This window comes from Patella vulgata, chromosome 5 (assembly GCF_932274485.2).
Source record: "Patella vulgata chromosome 5, xgPatVulg1.2, whole genome shotgun sequence".
Taxonomy (NCBI): Eukaryota; Metazoa; Mollusca; class Gastropoda; family Patellidae; genus Patella; species Patella vulgata.
In genome coordinates, this window is record NC_065883.2 from 32,466,146 (window position 1) to 32,483,007 (window position 16,862).

Consider the following 16,862-nt stretch of genomic DNA (forward strand, 5'->3'; position numbering starts at 1 on the left):
GTTGAGTTTAAATTTCATGAAAAGAATTAGACCAAAACTGCCTGACAAAATGATCACTACCTGTATGCAAATAGTGTAAAAGTATGTAATACCAAGGTTGTGGACCCTCTAGAGGTCACAATTTTTATCTGATTTTGCTGAAACTTCAAATATATGTTTATATCCTAAATAGTATTCCATGAAAATCGAACTGAAACTGCCCAACAAAATGGCCACTTCTTATCTGATTTTGATGAAACTTAAAATATATGTTTATATCCCAAAGATCTCTGTTCCTTCTGATATTGGCGCATGTCGGACCTGTAACTTCATGGATTATAGCCCCTGCATGATTGTATGATTGGGGGTGCTCGATTGTCAGTCCAGAAAGTCCAGAATTGACAGAATTGCAATCAAGTGATACGGAATTCAGTCCTGTCACAGTTGTGCCAGTCCAAACAGCTGAGGTGGTGTGAGTAGAATCGTGACGTATTTTAAGTAACAAATATGTTTTAGTTGCCATGATTGGTTGAGATATTTTTTATGCAGTCGGCACATGCGTTGTACTCCGACATTCTCCTTTTCACTCGATTGATACTATTTTCGGAATTGAGAGAATTTAATTCCGGAACGTTCAATCGAGTATTCCCAATAATCGCTTTTTTTAGCTTGTTCTCTGTCCATCTCTTGCAAAATGTGGGCGTATCTTGCATGGCAACTGCTTGTTTAGATAAGAATTTATTAATCAGCTGAGTATACAACTGGAGTAGCCATATCTCTCCCGCTTTCAGTATATTAATCACCATATTAAATGAACTATTGCAACTTACCTCTAAAAGGTACTGTAATACAGCATGACAAGTCAGATCATTAAAATCAACCAATGCTGCAGCCACAGTCTTCAAGAAACATGGTTCTGAAATAACAGTACAAAAAGCATTAAATTTAATAATTGACTGGCAAATATAAAATGTTGGTTAAAACTTGGGCACTATGAAATAGAACTAAAATAAGATTTATCAAATACAATTATCTTATATGCTGATTTCAGAGAACTTAATTACAATGATATAAATGCCAACTTTTAATGAACATATACAGAAATATTGATACCTACCTAAATTACTCTGGAATAACATTGGAAATATACCATTTGGTGCTAACTGGTGTAGAACACATCGTAAGAGTTGCCTTGCTATAGTAATACTATTACCAGGCATTATCATATTACTGTAATATAATATTATAAAATAAATAATTACTGGTATTCAATACATTTCATTCCATTTTATTTTTGAGTTCGAAATGAATATCTCTATCGAGCCCATTCAATAATGCATGCAATATGATTGATCAATTCCAAATCTACAGACAAATCCTGCAAAATCTTTAATTATCCACACATTTGATTGGATAAAATGTACAGTCATGCTAAGATCAGAGGTCCATAACACAATTTTCTTAATCTTGCCATTATATATGAATGGATCAACCATTGCTGTGAATGCAATAATCAGTTTAAATTAAGGGGGTGGACAGTAGAAAATTTCAGTTTTTTTAATAATTGAGGTAAAGTCACCATTCTTACACATCTAAGAACACATCCATTGAATATTACAAAATCGGCCGAAAAATTTTCCTGGGGGTACCTGTTGCTATGGAAACGGCGGCCATCTTGGATTTCTGCATATAATTTTAGTCATCCAGTTTCTCAGAAACTATTCAACAGAATGTTTTAAAATTAAGCAGAGAGGTTACTGACATGTTCCTTTGTGCAATAGGCAAGTTTCATTACAAAATAATAATTAGAAAGCAAGTTATACACATTTTAATGTTAACTTCAAAATTCTTTCACGTGTCACAGTTGCTATGGCAACAATATATCAGGAATTATTTTGCAGATTTCAATAAAATTCTCCTATTGCACAAAGTTATTATATAGGAAGTTATATTCCAAGTTTCAAGAAAATCTGACGATAACTTTCAGAGATATAGCATGACTAAAACTGGTAACTCTAGAAAAAAACTGTTTTGAGAAATCAACAACTGAAGTTGAAGTATTTCAATAGAACAACTTACGCCGATCTGTTCAATTCATTTATTTAATATTAATAAACTGACTTTTAATATATATATTTTCTAATGTATTTCTTATCAATATACAGTATTTTCTTATTTTATTTCTTGTGTGTAAATTTACAACCGAACATTGGCATAGGAATAGATGTTATTCAAAACAACCATAACTATAATAATCACTGACAGCAGGCCCACCTGGTAATGGTATTGCAACCATACCACTACTAGGTCTAGCAGACGAATATTCATCTTCATTTTGTTTATTATGAGTGTCTGTCATACTTATTTAGTCATCTAAACAATTTCAAACGCATTTTATTTGAAAATCTTCAAAAATATTGATAAACAGTGACGTACGGTTCAGTAATATAGCAACCAGGATTGATTTGGGACCTGAGCTTAGTGCGCATGCCTATTGACCTGACCTAGAGGATTGCCCGCTTCTGATTGGACACTTCACCATTGACCTATGTGACCGACCAATCAAATAACGTAATCTCGAAATAACCTCATTAGGTATGCAAAACTTGTTCTTGCTTGCTATTTTTATCTCAATACAGAAGAAAGGTTTCAAGACACCCCCAAAAAACGTCATTTCCTTTCAATAGGGGAAATCCCAAGCTTTCTGACAGTATCCAACATGGCGACAGTTTACCGGTCTGAAGCCAAGTATTTCACGTATGAAATGCCTATTGTTTTTAGATTTATATCAATAGTTTTAGCGGAATTAGGGCAAAATAAAAAAGGGTGGGATCATTCAGAACCAAATTTTGTAGAAATAAAGAAGAATTTTGTGAAAAAAATGACTGGTATGTGTTCCTAGATAGTGTTACTCGCAGATAATCATAAAACCTCAAAAACGATTTTATTGTTAAAATTCACCAAATGAAGTGCGAACGACGGCCTTAAATAGAATTTAATATTTCAATTTGTTATCAAAGAATAAATATAATACTTGTGAAATAGACTAAATAGATGTAATAATGTAACTGTCATAATAACCATACCTTTCAGCTTGCCAAGAATACTGACTACTGGCAGCAATTCTAACAAAAAAATAAAGGAAAAGAAAACAAATATTAAAAGGGTACCGGTACTCTCAGATATCTGTTAATAAAAGCTAGTTTAAGAATGTGAAACCAAATGCCAAAAGTATCACAGATTTTCAGATAGTTTCACAAGAGTAACATGCATATTTCCGGAAGCCTTTACATCTAGCCAGAGGTTGTAGTGGATCAATTTCGAGTTGCGTAAAATTATGCAGACATTCCTATTTAAAGTGTCCCTATCTTATTGATATTGTATTTAGTCTAATGATGACTAGAGGTTGACAGCATATCCATGGTTGATGGTACAGTGACAGTCATTTCATTCTTTTTATTGGCACTGAATGTCTGGATATAAAAACCTATGGAGACTACAGTAGCAGTGTGTAAATGCCACATTAAGCACATAGATTGATGATGTAGTGTACAAACTACAACAAAGATATAATTCTATCGGTTATCTAAACATGATCTAATTATTCTCACATCGGGAAATTTTCTTTGTGTAAATTATGCAGCGTCGGTCAATATTTGCGTTAATTTTGAAAAAACTGTGTGAAAAACGTAAGTTTTTGTGTAAATGCAACCTCTGTATCTAGCTAGTTTTATTCCCTATGTTCTTCTCAGTTCATGTCGAGATTTGATCCTGTGATATTCTAGTCTAGAGTCCAGTACTCTTACTACTCGCTAATCTTGATCACGTAATTATTATTATTGTTCGATTTATCTAGCACTTCATTACACATGGGTGTTTCTAAGCACATTCATAACAAAACAGTACAAAAACATTTTTGAAATAAATATTTTTTTAAGTTAGTCTTAAAGCTCTGGATTGAAGAGGGCTCTTGAGGAGTTTTGGAAGATCATTCCACATTTTAGCTGCTCTGACGGAGAAAGCATATTCACCAGAACGTTTACTATATTTAGGAATCCTCAATATGCTTCGATCACAAATAGCAATTTAGATTTCCAAGCATGGTATCAAATCCTTGTACTTTGTCCCTGAAGAGCAGGATATTGAAATTCCAATCACATAGATGCTCTCTAAGGTACGAATAAAGACATTATATAAACTACATTATATTTCTTACCTTGATACACATTGTAGAATTTTAAGTAACATGGGTGTGGCCAGTCCTGGTTCTCTATGTATAAATGTTGATAAAACAACAATACATAGTCCTACAGTATCATCATCATATAGCTCTAATACTACACCACATTCTGTACATTTCTCTATCATAATACTCTCACTACTTCGACTGGCTTTACATTTCTTAGCACTTTCTCGACTTTTAGCTAACAAAGCAGCTTTTCTGGACTTTCGACTAAAATTGAAAAATTTGTCACAAATTTATAAATTTTAAATCTCTTTAACTGAACAACACTTCATATAATGTGTACAAACAAAATAGATGCATGTAAGAATTTACTTCCTGGAATATTGGGTCACATATCTCAGTACCTCAGGTAATGTGAGGTAACTGAGGTATATGAACCAATACTGGCAATACACCTGGAAGAATGAGAAGTCAATTTTTGTATTTAAAGTACATTAATGTATTTAAATTAAAGTCTTCTCCTGTTAAATATTCCTATTTATGTCATAAATGCTACTGATTTTCACATGTCATGGTTGTGGTCTGATGTTGTTACATTCAGAATTATATCTTTATAAAAGTGGTGCATTTGCATTGCATCTAACTAAGTATTTGTAAGCAAAAGATTTAACTTCTACCAGTGTATCAATTTTCATAACATTCTCAAAATTAATTGGCATTACCTTGTCGAACTTGAATATGTCTCATTCTGGGACTCTTGAACTTTTTCACATGCTTCTGAAAATTCTGGATAAATATTGTGCATCTCAACAGCCGTTAAACCTGTCTTCCTCGATTTTCTTTGACGAAAGTTTGGTTTTAACACCTGACTAGTTTGTCCATGTGTCTCTTCTGCAATAAAATATCATTGAATCTAAGAATAAAATTTTCAATTGAATTTAGAATACTGTGTCTATATAAATACAATGTAATGATTTCAGGTACATAAATGATTGATGAAGTAATAAAGCATCAAATCTCAATCTAAACGTATGAATGATTAAAACATGAAAAGGTGAATACTGATAGGTTACTATAGTTAAATGACTGTGTTGGGACATACAACAAACTGCATCTTTTTATTATAATATAGAACCTAATGTTTAGGATCATTATCCTTTAAACTTATCATAAATGCAATAACAATTTTGTCAATGTGTTTCAAAAATAGTTATGTCGAATCTCACTCCCACATTCAACTGAAAATAAAGATTAAAATTAATATGCAAATTATAAGTAAGCAAATTATTTTGGTACATATTTTGGGATCACAATACCTGTTTTATCATCTTGTCCACCATCTCCAGAATTTCTTTCGGACTCAGCATCAGATGTCTGAACTTTTTCACTTTCTTCTGTACTTTCAATTTCTGATGCAGCATCGCGACTTTGTTCTGATGTACCACCTTCCCGATTACTAGAGCCATCTGTTGTACTGCTGCCTGCAGCTTTATACGTTTCTGTTTCGTAACTACCATCTAAACCTTGGTTATATTCATGCATGTGTTTACTAAGCTTCTTTTCCACCAGAGAAGAATCCGATGGAGATTCTGATTGGTCCTCAGATTCAATATCTCGAGACATGATTGGTTTAAGTGGTGACCTTGACAACTGATATACCTATCAAATATCAGATAAATAAATACATTTTAGCCTGACATTACAGAAATGAAATGAAATGAAATGGGGTTCAACGTCCTACTGTTCTGGTTCTATACTGGGCTAATGAAGACGGGCATACGCCATACAGTGTGCTATGAGGGAAATTTTTCCTGGGCAGCAGCACTATCGCCTACTCTTATATTGAATTCCAACTGCCAGGGGATCTTTTTCCTGCATTCCAATATATACACGGGACCTCAGTTTTTCGTCCCATCCGAAGGACTAGACAGCTGTCCTTGTCAGGTCCTCTGTTCTGCACCACTGACAAGGGAAAACCATGTCGGAAAATCTGGATGAACTTTCTCGGCCAATGCAGGGATCGAACACCCGACCTCCAGGCTAGCGAGCCAGCATCTTAACCTGACATTACAGGAATGTATTATAACAAAGTGGCGATTAAAAGAAAGTCTACCTAAATATTTTTTGAAAAGAATTATGATGATGACCAAAATCTTTCAAATTCGATAAGGATGCCATACTTTTCTCTTAAACATAACCAATGTGAAATTCTCACAAACATTTGCATTTGAGCCACCAAGCATTTGAAGCATAATTTCAAAGGCTATAGGTGGTGCTAGTTTGTTTTTATATCATTTGCAGAGCATGCCGAATGTTCACAAACTTTTATTTCATCTGATTGTTGTAAAAAGTGAATAGATTCAACTTTCACAATGTTGTAGTTTTCAAGGGATTCAAAATCTGTCAAAATGTGGTTGTACAAAAAAAAGTTTTAGGGTGATTTTGCAGACAGTTTTATACCCTGTCTTCTGATCTTTTTGGGTTGCTCTCCTGATTTTCTGTCCTGAGGCAATCAAAAATCTAATCAAATATGAAATAAAAATTATATGAATATCTTGATAAAATCAATCTGAATAAAACACAGATCCTACTCCGTTTCATTTTTTATAGTCAAAACTAGGATCTGGAAGAGTTGTTATATAACCTGCGTTCTGGATGACATGAGGGATTAGCCAATGAAAACATCTATTATGGTGACTCCTTGGCGTGCAATGCATGGAACTGTGGGTAAACCTCTAGAAACATCAACGCTGATTGATTAATCAATGACTGACGTCATAGGGTCAAAAGCTGTTCGTACAACCTCTGAATCGACCTTTTACTATAACAGGTCAGATCTTCAAGTTGTATAAAAAAACGAACGAAAATTAGATCTGTATTTTAATCAGATTTTGATAAAATTTACCTTATTTTTGCCTATAAATTTCAAATTACTTAAATCCTCTTCTGCAGAATCGGGTTCTGAATAATCAATTAATTGTCGCGGTTGTCTTACTTTAGATAGCTTTCTACCCACATCTTTCTTATTTCTGCCATGTGTGGTTGGTGTACACTCTGCGTCCGATAAAACACCCTCGCTACTGTCAGCAGCATCTTGTTGTTCCTTCAAATACCTAACAGTACTTGATCCATCATGACCTTTAAAATGTATCTTGGTCTTCTCTTCTTTTCCACTTAAGCTACTCGGACTTTGAGGTGGTGTCTCTGTCTCTTGTATATTTTCCAGATCACTCATGGATATTTTGCTAAAATCTAGAAACAATAGACTATTTATAGATCAACTATATATTTTGCATACTAGGTGATAAAGACTAGATTATGAAAAACTATAACCAATTGCTGCAAATATAGGAGCCACATTGGCTCAGTGAGAATGGTGCTGACTGATCATTAAGCAGGAAGTCCAGAAAGTTCCTCTTAGTCAGTGATGAAACAGGGCTTGCTAAGTAAAAGCATCTAGTTGTTCAGATGGAGCAGAAAAACGAGGTATGTGTATACGGTATACCTTTGGTAGCATGTTAAAGATCCCCAAAACTGTTGAAAATAAAATTAGAGTAGGCGCCTCTGTCAGGGCAAGGTGTATGCCTGTCTTTCCTTTCATTTGTCACCACTGTTGCAAATATGCTTTTGGTTCAATAACTTGGGACTCTTTAATAAATTGCAGCATGTTGATAGATAAAAACAGACTCTCCGAGTTGAGGACAGTATGATGATTGAGGGATCTTTTAAAAAGACTTCAACCACAGAATGGTATATGCTGAGACCACAAAAAGAAAATGCAGCATTGCCAGATGGAAATACCCTTGCTAGCCTTCTTGTGAATCGAGACAGCAAGGACTTCACAGGGTGTTGCTCAGTCATTGACCCCATCTAAAAAAGTGTATACGATTGGGTTCTGGACAAGTGATCGAATAGGGGGAATATCGTCTCGCTTATAAAATATTTATCATCCAATAATGATGTGTGACACGGCTGATGTAAATGTTTTACCTTTACTTCTTGGGACTGTTGGACTAGGCAATGGATGACCTTCTTCTGATGTTTTACATCGATGATGTTGAGCATCTACTGTATTAGTAACTATCTGTACTAATATCTGTATTATAGCTGATACCGGTGATGTACTGATCTGATACTGAATTACAAATAAAAACAGTACTCAAATAAGTAACCTAGCAATCTATAACCTTTCAGAGTAAGGGCATCCCCCCCCCCCCCACATAAACTCCAACAGAAAATCTTTGCCATAACAACTTATTTATTTACTAAACTTTTTGTCAAAGAGAAGGTCATTTTTTTTTCAATAATCTAGTATCAAAACAATTTCACTCCACTTCTTCAACGCAAAGAAAATTGTCACTTTCTGAACTGCCCATATTTTATTGTTATTTACATTTTTAATTATCTATAATTATAGAAATATGAGAGAGGGAGAGAGAAATGGGGTTTAACGTCCACTCGACACAGACTAGGTCATTTCGGGACTAACACATGGTTCGATTTCATTTCAAAGATTCGCTTGCGCGTAGGGGTCTTTAGCAGTGGGAGGAAACCCACGAGGTTGGACAGGCGACCCTACTCCTTGTCACATACAACCGGGGAATCAAAACCATGCCAGTTGACTCAATGACAGACCTTATGATAAAGCGTGCACATGCTAACCATTCAGCCATCCAACCCCCCTATAGAAATAAAAATGGCTGATCTGCAGAGCATAAATGTATTTGTACTTTACCGGTACTTGATTTGCCTTGTCAACAGGCCCTATTAGGCCACACAAAAAAATATTCTGGTTTTCAGACAATCCTTCACAAAAAATTGATGCGAGAGGGTGGTTTTTGTTTTTATTTTGTCAAGATCTGGCTATTCTTTCATTTTTAAGAAACACACAAATTATTATAAATTGAATGGGTTTTTTTAACTCTTAATGAGAAAAGCAAAAAATAAATAAGATTTTGAAGTAATGGACGAAAAATTCTGTGACTTCATCCAGATTAACTCCTGGGAAAACGTTTTCAAATGTTTGTCAAGATCTGGCTATTCTTTCGTTTTTATGAAACACACAAATTATTATAAATTGAATGGTTTTTTTTTAACTCTTAATGAGAAAAGTAAAAAATAAATAAGATTTTGAAATAATGGATGAAAATTCTGTGACTTCATCCAGATTAACTCCTGGGAAAATGTTTTCAAATCCACCATTTTTTCTATTGTCGACCATTATGTGGCATCAATACCGTACTCATTGTCAAAGCATGGATTTTGGTGGTGATTTAAATCAAAGTCTGCACCCTCAATACTTTCGTCATCTCTCTCACAGTCATAGTTCATGGAAAAGACAAAATAGTCCACTGAAGAAGGCATATGATCGTAAAAAAGAAAGATTGATAGCAAAATGTCGCAATCATTGCAGAATAACAAATTAACAATTGATTATCCAGTGCCGTTCGTGATTATCAATAGTGTTTCCCATGGTTACGTATTTGATAGCTGAGTCTAGTGTTCAGTTCCTCCTTTTAAGAAACGTTTATTAAAGTTACTTCCCTTGACCGTGGGATATATGTATGTGCGGAAATTATGAATTTTGTTTTTATTTTTTCATAAATAAAAACTGGTAATTCTGCTCTTTTTTGATGATGCGACAGAATCTGAGAACCAGAATTTTTTTTTTGTGTGGCCCTTTATTTTGATTAAACTTATCTGGGGCTTTCAAACATAAAATTCAGGTGCTGAATCCTTTGGTGTCAATGGGAGAGAGAGAGAGAGAGAGAGAAATGGGGTTTAACGTCCAATCGACACAAACTAGGTCATTTCGGGACTAACATATGGTTTAATTTTATTTACATAATTCGCTTGCGCGTAGGGGTCTTTAGCAGTGGGAGGAAACCGGAGGACCCGGAGAAAACCCACGAGGTTGGACAGGCGACCCTACTCCTTGCCACGTACAACCGGGGATTCGAAACCACGCCAGTCAACTCAATGACAGACTTTATGATACATTCAGCCATCCAACCCCCCTGGTGTCAATGGCAGAGCCATGCAAAAAGCTCAAAATCTAGTATGGTTATTAATTCTAAAGTAATCTGTAAATAGTAATTCTCAAAAACCAGCATTCCCAAATATTTCATACACATAGAGTACAGACCTTATAAAGTATAACTAGCAGAGCTCGTAGCCATGACATACGAGTATATTGTTCTAGATACCATAGTGTATATGTTGGTGGTTGATAATCAGATGCATATCTCTGGGGTGATGGACTGTATTGTAGTAATAGTAGAGTTATAGGTAAAATTGTATTTCCCAACTTAAAATTATTATCCAATACCTATAAAAACAAAACATTAATTTTTGAAGGCATGTTTCAATTTAAAACCAACAATTGTTCTACTATGAGAATTAATGCAAGACATCCATTTTATCTGTAAATACTTTCTTTATTATTTTAGAAAGCAGTAATAGAGAAAATACACTTACAAATGGAACACCAGATAAATATGCATTAAATACTGCAGACGATCTGAAAAAAATAAATAATTATTATGTGAATTAGTATTGCTTCTCTGTATATTAATCAGAACCAACATTATTTGTGGAAATCTAGTGAATAATTCATGGATTTAAATTTAATGTCAACAATATTAAATCCCTTTTATTAACAGTTGTAAATTATATTGATTAGCAAAAAAAAGCAAAAGCTTTTAGAGAATGGTTGATGTCATAGAAAAGCACATTACCTTAATTTATATGGCGGAACACTAAAAGATTTTTCTGTTTGGTTATATCCAAGTAAGATGTTTAAATGACGTAAAACGGTATTCTACGAATAAAAGATAAAAAGTATTACTAATAATTCTAAATATATTTTACTGTACATTCATTCAGAACGCATTACTATAATTAAACATTCCGAAAGCAGAAAATCTTTTTTCCAATTTATCACCAAATTTGTGGAATCCAAACACTACATTAAAGATCCACCTATCTCATCTGTTGTCCAGTTAGAAGATACTGTGAGATCAGAAGCTAAAAAATATGTTCTTCCCTGTACAATCCTAGAAGCTGCTCTATTGAGTAAACTGAACTGGTTATAAAGAAATTATTTACCTGAGCTCGAGTATTATCTCTCTTAGGATCTTCTATATATGTCCCCATAAACTAAAATACATGTACATCAATTTACATTACTAAGATTACAGCTTTAAAAATAAATTTAGTTTGGCAATTAAGGCATTCCCCAGTGTTTTAATACAGGATCCTCAGGCCTTGAAGGAAGCATCGTGAACTCTCACTGACTTTTCTGAAAGTTTATGTGCAGATGATATTCCTAGTGAAGTATAAAATAATAACAAAATATAAAAGAAAACAGACATATATATAAGTAAAACCAACCTTCATTAGAAGAGAAACTAGCTGATATACAGTATGTCTATCGACACCTTCTAAATCCATGGCTCTCTGTAGTAAAGCAGCAAAATTACTTTCTTCATCTGTAAATTCTCTCAACTGACCACCTAACATGTAATTTAAATGAGCACAAATGAGTAGCTTTGTCAAGGAAAAACCTCAAATTGAAGTAACAAGTTTACATAAATTGATAAAGCACTACATGTTGTATACTATCCCATTCTCCCAATACAAGTACTTGATTCTTCATGTCAATACCTGTATATACACTGTGCTTTAACCCTTTAGGTACTAAATCGCAAGCACCACCTTCTACTTTTGACATAAAATATTACCAAATCACCCGGTATGACCTAATAGCATAAATAGTTACCTGGAAACATCATATTACTGTAAGAACCCAGGTTTAATTTTGATGACATTCTAGAACCTAGATTAAACTGTGGTGCTGATTGTTGTCTAACACATGATAAATCTTTTAATGGTACTGCAATACAAAACATCTATATTGTAACATAACTATTCAAATTTTGCATACAATTTATAATGGATTATGACATATAGTTGTCATTTTTCCTCTGAAAAAATAATGTGGGAATCTAATAATAATTTATACACATGCTAAAATTTATTATTATATTATTTTATTATTTATTATGTTATTGAGGTCATTGGAATTCCCCCTCCTCCACCTGCAAATATTCTATAAATAACTGCCCCTTAAATATTTGCTATAACATTAACTCTGAAATCATTGGTACTTTTGTAAGGACCTACATCAACATATCCTACAAGAATTTGTAATAAATTAATAAGCTGAAGAATTTACCTTTAGGTGGAGAAGCACCTTTAGCTATAAGATGTAATGGTACAGATACAGCTCTTCTATATGGTGGTTTACTTAATATACTAACACTAACAGATCTTATACTATCTGTTCTAGCTAATGCTAATCTGGCTCGATTTAATTTACGTAAAAAATGTTCACTGTGACGATCACTACTTGTTAGATCTGAATGAAACAAAACAAAAATTACATTAGGAAGAGGTTATTCATATTTAGGGTTAGGGCAACTTTTTATGGTACACTCTATATAATAAACAAACACAAGAAGTGCTTGGTAGCTTCAATGAGCTAGGGTTAGTGTTAGGTTATCAATCCTTCAACAGTATTTACAAGGTAATCATCATTTATAAATACAGTATTTACGGGTCAATCTTTATTTGTAAACACTGTGCTTAGGAAACCTTGCACTTTGATGAAATTACTATAAAATTCATATTTACATTAAAGAAGCATTAGGGATTTGGAAGTTTTTATGGGTCGGTAAAAAAATAACTTTTGATTTGATCAGATTTATTATGCAGTTACCAAGCCATTGCTGATTTCAACTTTCAATTTAAAAGTCATACAAATTTCTTAGTGGTTTTCAAAGATTTTAAAATGCGCTTGTGAATATACTCTAAACAGTAGGTCAGTGCATAGACTTTCACTAATTAAGTGAGTCTAAGTTTAGTTTGAATACGATATTGTTCAAAATTAATTACCAGTAAATTTCCTGTTCAATTTTGTATTAATATTCTTGGAGAGAGTGTTCATAATAATTCTTATGAAATTTAGAAATATACATGTAAAACATGTTAACTTAAATATTCTCGAATAACAGATTCATTGAATTTATGTTTTCATATACATCAATAGCATTAAAAAATATTAAAAAATGTTCCATTAACATTTAATATAATAAGCTATCTAAAGAACATACCTTGTGGATAGGGAATATCACCCCGGTTTTCTAGATCTATCTGAGCTTCTAAAGATAGAGTATCAAATCTACCCAGAAAAAACTCCCATGTAAGTATTTTATGATCTGGTAAAACTGAAGCCAGTAGTTGCATTCTGTGTAATATCATTGTACGATCGTTTATAACAGTATCAAACTGAAACTCTAAACAGTGAACCAAACACTGAAATAAATACACAAATTTTTATTATTAGATCTATCAATAAGTTATACAATTTCTCTTCCCTTGTCGAAAGTAATTCCATTAGACAGAAGAACGATTTGGTTGTTAGATTCCAGAGGCCCTTTTCGTAGAATTATTAATACAGTTTAACTAAATGGCATACTTATTAATCTAATATAAATTAACTAGTCATAATGCGCATGTAAATTCCACCTCACCTAAATATGACAGATTTATCAACCAAGAGTAAAAACAATCCATTAGATTGGCTGTATGGATGAGCGGTGTTTTGTTATGAATAGTTAACCGTGCTTCTAGATGTCATTTAAAGAATTGGTTTTAACACGGTGCTAATTAGGGCACTTGAAAATAAAGCAGTTCAAAATCTCATAAACACCATCCTTTGGTCATTTTGAGATTAAAATATGGTTCTTTATATTCAATATGTTCACATGTCCCATGCTAGTGAGGAGAATTTGAGCCAGAGAGTAACATTTATGCCCTTTCTTCTTCCAATTCCAGCTTGCAAACATTCTTTAATGGGAACACACTGGTGCTATCCCTTATCCTATGTGTCAGACAAGATTAAAATTAATAGGTTGAGCTTATACTAACTATAAAAGTCTGTGTGATTTTACCTTTAATGCTGCTGGTCTGATTGTATCCATATATAGAATGGATTTCTGTGCAATTGCTGCATTAATATCTTCTACTGATCCAATCAAATGACAGAATGCATGAGCTAAACTTGTTTGCACAACTTGATTATTTCTGATAGAGTCTGTATCTAGGCAACGTGCCATTACTGTTACTTTCTCAACTATAAAAAATAATAAATACATATTTTGATGAAATTTATTTGAGTCTTTCCAAGGTTTTGTATCAAGCACAAATCATCATGATCACCAATGACAGAAATATAATCAAGTTTGAATATGGTGAATTATCTTTTTAAGGGGAAATAATTTGCCATATTATGACAGTTGTATTGCAATGATAGCTCAGAAACTCCATCTTACAAATCAAGCTTGAAATGTAAATCAATTAGTTTTTGACGAATATATCATTGCTGTCCCACATAAAGATGATAGTCTGATTCACACTATAAAGTAGGATATTAAACCCCATTTGATTTCATTTAATCATAATGGCAACGTCAATGCAGCAATGACTGCTTCTTCTAAATGCAGGCAGGACATAATGACAAGTCTGTGATTTTTGTTTAAATTGTAATAAACATTTTTACTACCTGCAGCAAATCTTGCCCTCCAATCATCAAGACCAAAACAATCTTCTACTAATTTCCAGAAGATGTCAGCACCAGTCGGTAATGTGATAGAATGAACCAACAGAGGAACAGCTACTATTGATAACTGGGAATGTTCACATTGTAATAACTTCCATAAACTACAAAGTACATTAAAAGGTTACTTTAATCTTAACAAAAATGAATATCATTAAAATAAAGTGAAATTTCACTATCACTTTTATTAACATTTCAACACATTTTGTAAAATCTAAAAACTATTTAATTTTAGTAAACAAAAGTATGGGACATTCTTCAGGTTCTAGGTTTTGTAGGTGATAGAGTGAATCTGAAGTCTGACTTCAAACATGTTGTTATATCCACATTAATACTTGATATTTATAGTGCTTAATTACAAAAGTGTTCTGTTCTAAGATCTACACACACAATAGTCTAAACAAAGTTCTGAAAAGATCATGTAATGTTTATTAGGCACAGTATCATGAATAGATGTTTTTTCTAAATAATTGAAACTGTCCAAATGTAATTTGCACATTGAAGATTATATCTTTTGCTGCTGAAAAAACAAAAGATAGCCATGCAAAGAGTGGAAATACGCCCTTACAGTAGATATGTTTTTAAAAAAAACAATCAAAAGCAAAAAATAGCCAAAAGCTTTGATGTTGACCAAATTTGGTTTTTAATTTGTTCCATCCATAATTAACAGAAAGTTGCTAATAATATGAGTGGTTCTAAATTTGTCTAATTCACAATCATAATGTGAACTCATTTAATTATCTCTGACTGATTACTGATAGGTGTGAGTAATTTTTAATTTGTCCAATACATAATTTACAGTGAGTTGCTGTTAATATGAACTCATTTACCCATTTTTTGTTACTCCTTCATGTTAATAAGTTAATAAGTTATTGGACGCTAAATTTGTAATAAACGACAACATGTAATTTTCAGTGTCACATACAGGTGCTGGTTGTTCAAAGCTCCGTTAACTTTTAACGACTTGTTAACATGGAGATAATAGATCATTATCTTTAACGGAGAGAAAGTCTGTTGTTAAGGGCATACTTCGACTGACAGCCGACTAATGCCATCGTTAAACAGATAACAGAGCCTAGCACCTCCGTTAAATATAACAATAAGTTAACGACATGTTAAAGTTAACGGGGCTTCCAGCAACAGGCTTTCTCTCCGTTAAAGATAACAGTCCGTTAACTCCATGTTAACAAGTTGTTAAAAGTTAACAGAGCTTTGAACAACCGTCCCCTGTTGAATTTAGAACTTAAATTCATGCATACATATCTGATTTAGCCAGATAGAGCCAATCATCTACACATATAAGAACTTACTTGGGTATAAGATGTTTCCTCAATGTGAATGGTATATAGAGATTATACTGACTAACTGTATAGTTTAAACATTCTCCGTGTAATATTAAATATTTAAACGATGATAATAGATAAAACAATGCATCCACATCAGTAACAGCACATAAACTCTGTAAAATATTTTCATAAAACACTCATCGAAATGTTAAAAAAAACTACAAGAAAGAGAGGCTTAACAGATGTTTACTGTCTGTTCTAGGTGACACTATGACACGAAAATTGCTTGCCATTTCTTCAATTTTTAATTAAAACAGCTAAAATTCAGTGACATACCTGGAATTACCATCCCCTTACTTTCTTACAAGAGGAACCAATTTTAAATCAAGCTACATAACCTCTCTCTCTTGAAAAATCATGGTTTGTTTTCATCGCGCTGCTGAACATCAGCCATGTTTGACCTAGTTATCCAGAAAAGTCGAAGAGGGCCAGGGGCACTGGTTTGGCTTTGAGTCATTTCGGCCTACTTGGATGTTAAGGAAGTTGTTTTAGCCCAGTAGAATGTAACTTTTTTTACGGGATCCCAGAACACAGTTGTTTGTCAAACTGACTTGAATATCTAATTGGCCACGAGGGATGTAGCGTTTTGATATTGATATAAACAAGATACAAATTTTATCCCGAACTGACATGTGATGGAAATTTGGAAGGAGGCGTACACAATAATAATTCA

General features: G+C 33.3%; 1 protein-coding gene across 1 annotated transcript in view; it reads right to left on the bottom strand.

The window, feature by feature from the left end:
• The window catches only part of LOC126821492 (protein unc-79 homolog), a 46,146-nt gene that overhangs the window by 7,290 nt on the left and 21,994 nt on the right, over nucleotides 1–16,862 (bottom strand). The window contains exons 21-39 of the mRNA XM_050549934.2: nucleotides 16,154–16,302; nucleotides 14,790–14,947; nucleotides 14,179–14,360; nucleotides 13,339–13,540; nucleotides 12,402–12,584; nucleotides 11,946–12,059; nucleotides 11,558–11,679; nucleotides 11,273–11,323; nucleotides 10,903–10,985; nucleotides 10,643–10,685; nucleotides 10,311–10,493; nucleotides 8,156–8,300; nucleotides 7,071–7,417; nucleotides 5,482–5,824; nucleotides 4,888–5,056; nucleotides 4,196–4,432; nucleotides 3,066–3,104; nucleotides 1,097–1,209; nucleotides 810–895 (exon numbers count right to left, since the gene is read on the bottom strand). Of these exons, the coding sequence (XP_050405891.1) occupies nucleotides 810–895; nucleotides 1,097–1,209; nucleotides 3,066–3,104; nucleotides 4,196–4,432; nucleotides 4,888–5,056; nucleotides 5,482–5,824; nucleotides 7,071–7,417; nucleotides 8,156–8,300; nucleotides 10,311–10,493; nucleotides 10,643–10,685; nucleotides 10,903–10,985; nucleotides 11,273–11,323; nucleotides 11,558–11,679; nucleotides 11,946–12,059; nucleotides 12,402–12,584; nucleotides 13,339–13,540; nucleotides 14,179–14,360; nucleotides 14,790–14,947; nucleotides 16,154–16,302 (2,949 nt within the window). The remainder of the gene's footprint in view (nucleotides 1–809; nucleotides 896–1,096; nucleotides 1,210–3,065; nucleotides 3,105–4,195; nucleotides 4,433–4,887; nucleotides 5,057–5,481; nucleotides 5,825–7,070; nucleotides 7,418–8,155; nucleotides 8,301–10,310; nucleotides 10,494–10,642; nucleotides 10,686–10,902; nucleotides 10,986–11,272; nucleotides 11,324–11,557; nucleotides 11,680–11,945; nucleotides 12,060–12,401; nucleotides 12,585–13,338; nucleotides 13,541–14,178; nucleotides 14,361–14,789; nucleotides 14,948–16,153; nucleotides 16,303–16,862) is intronic.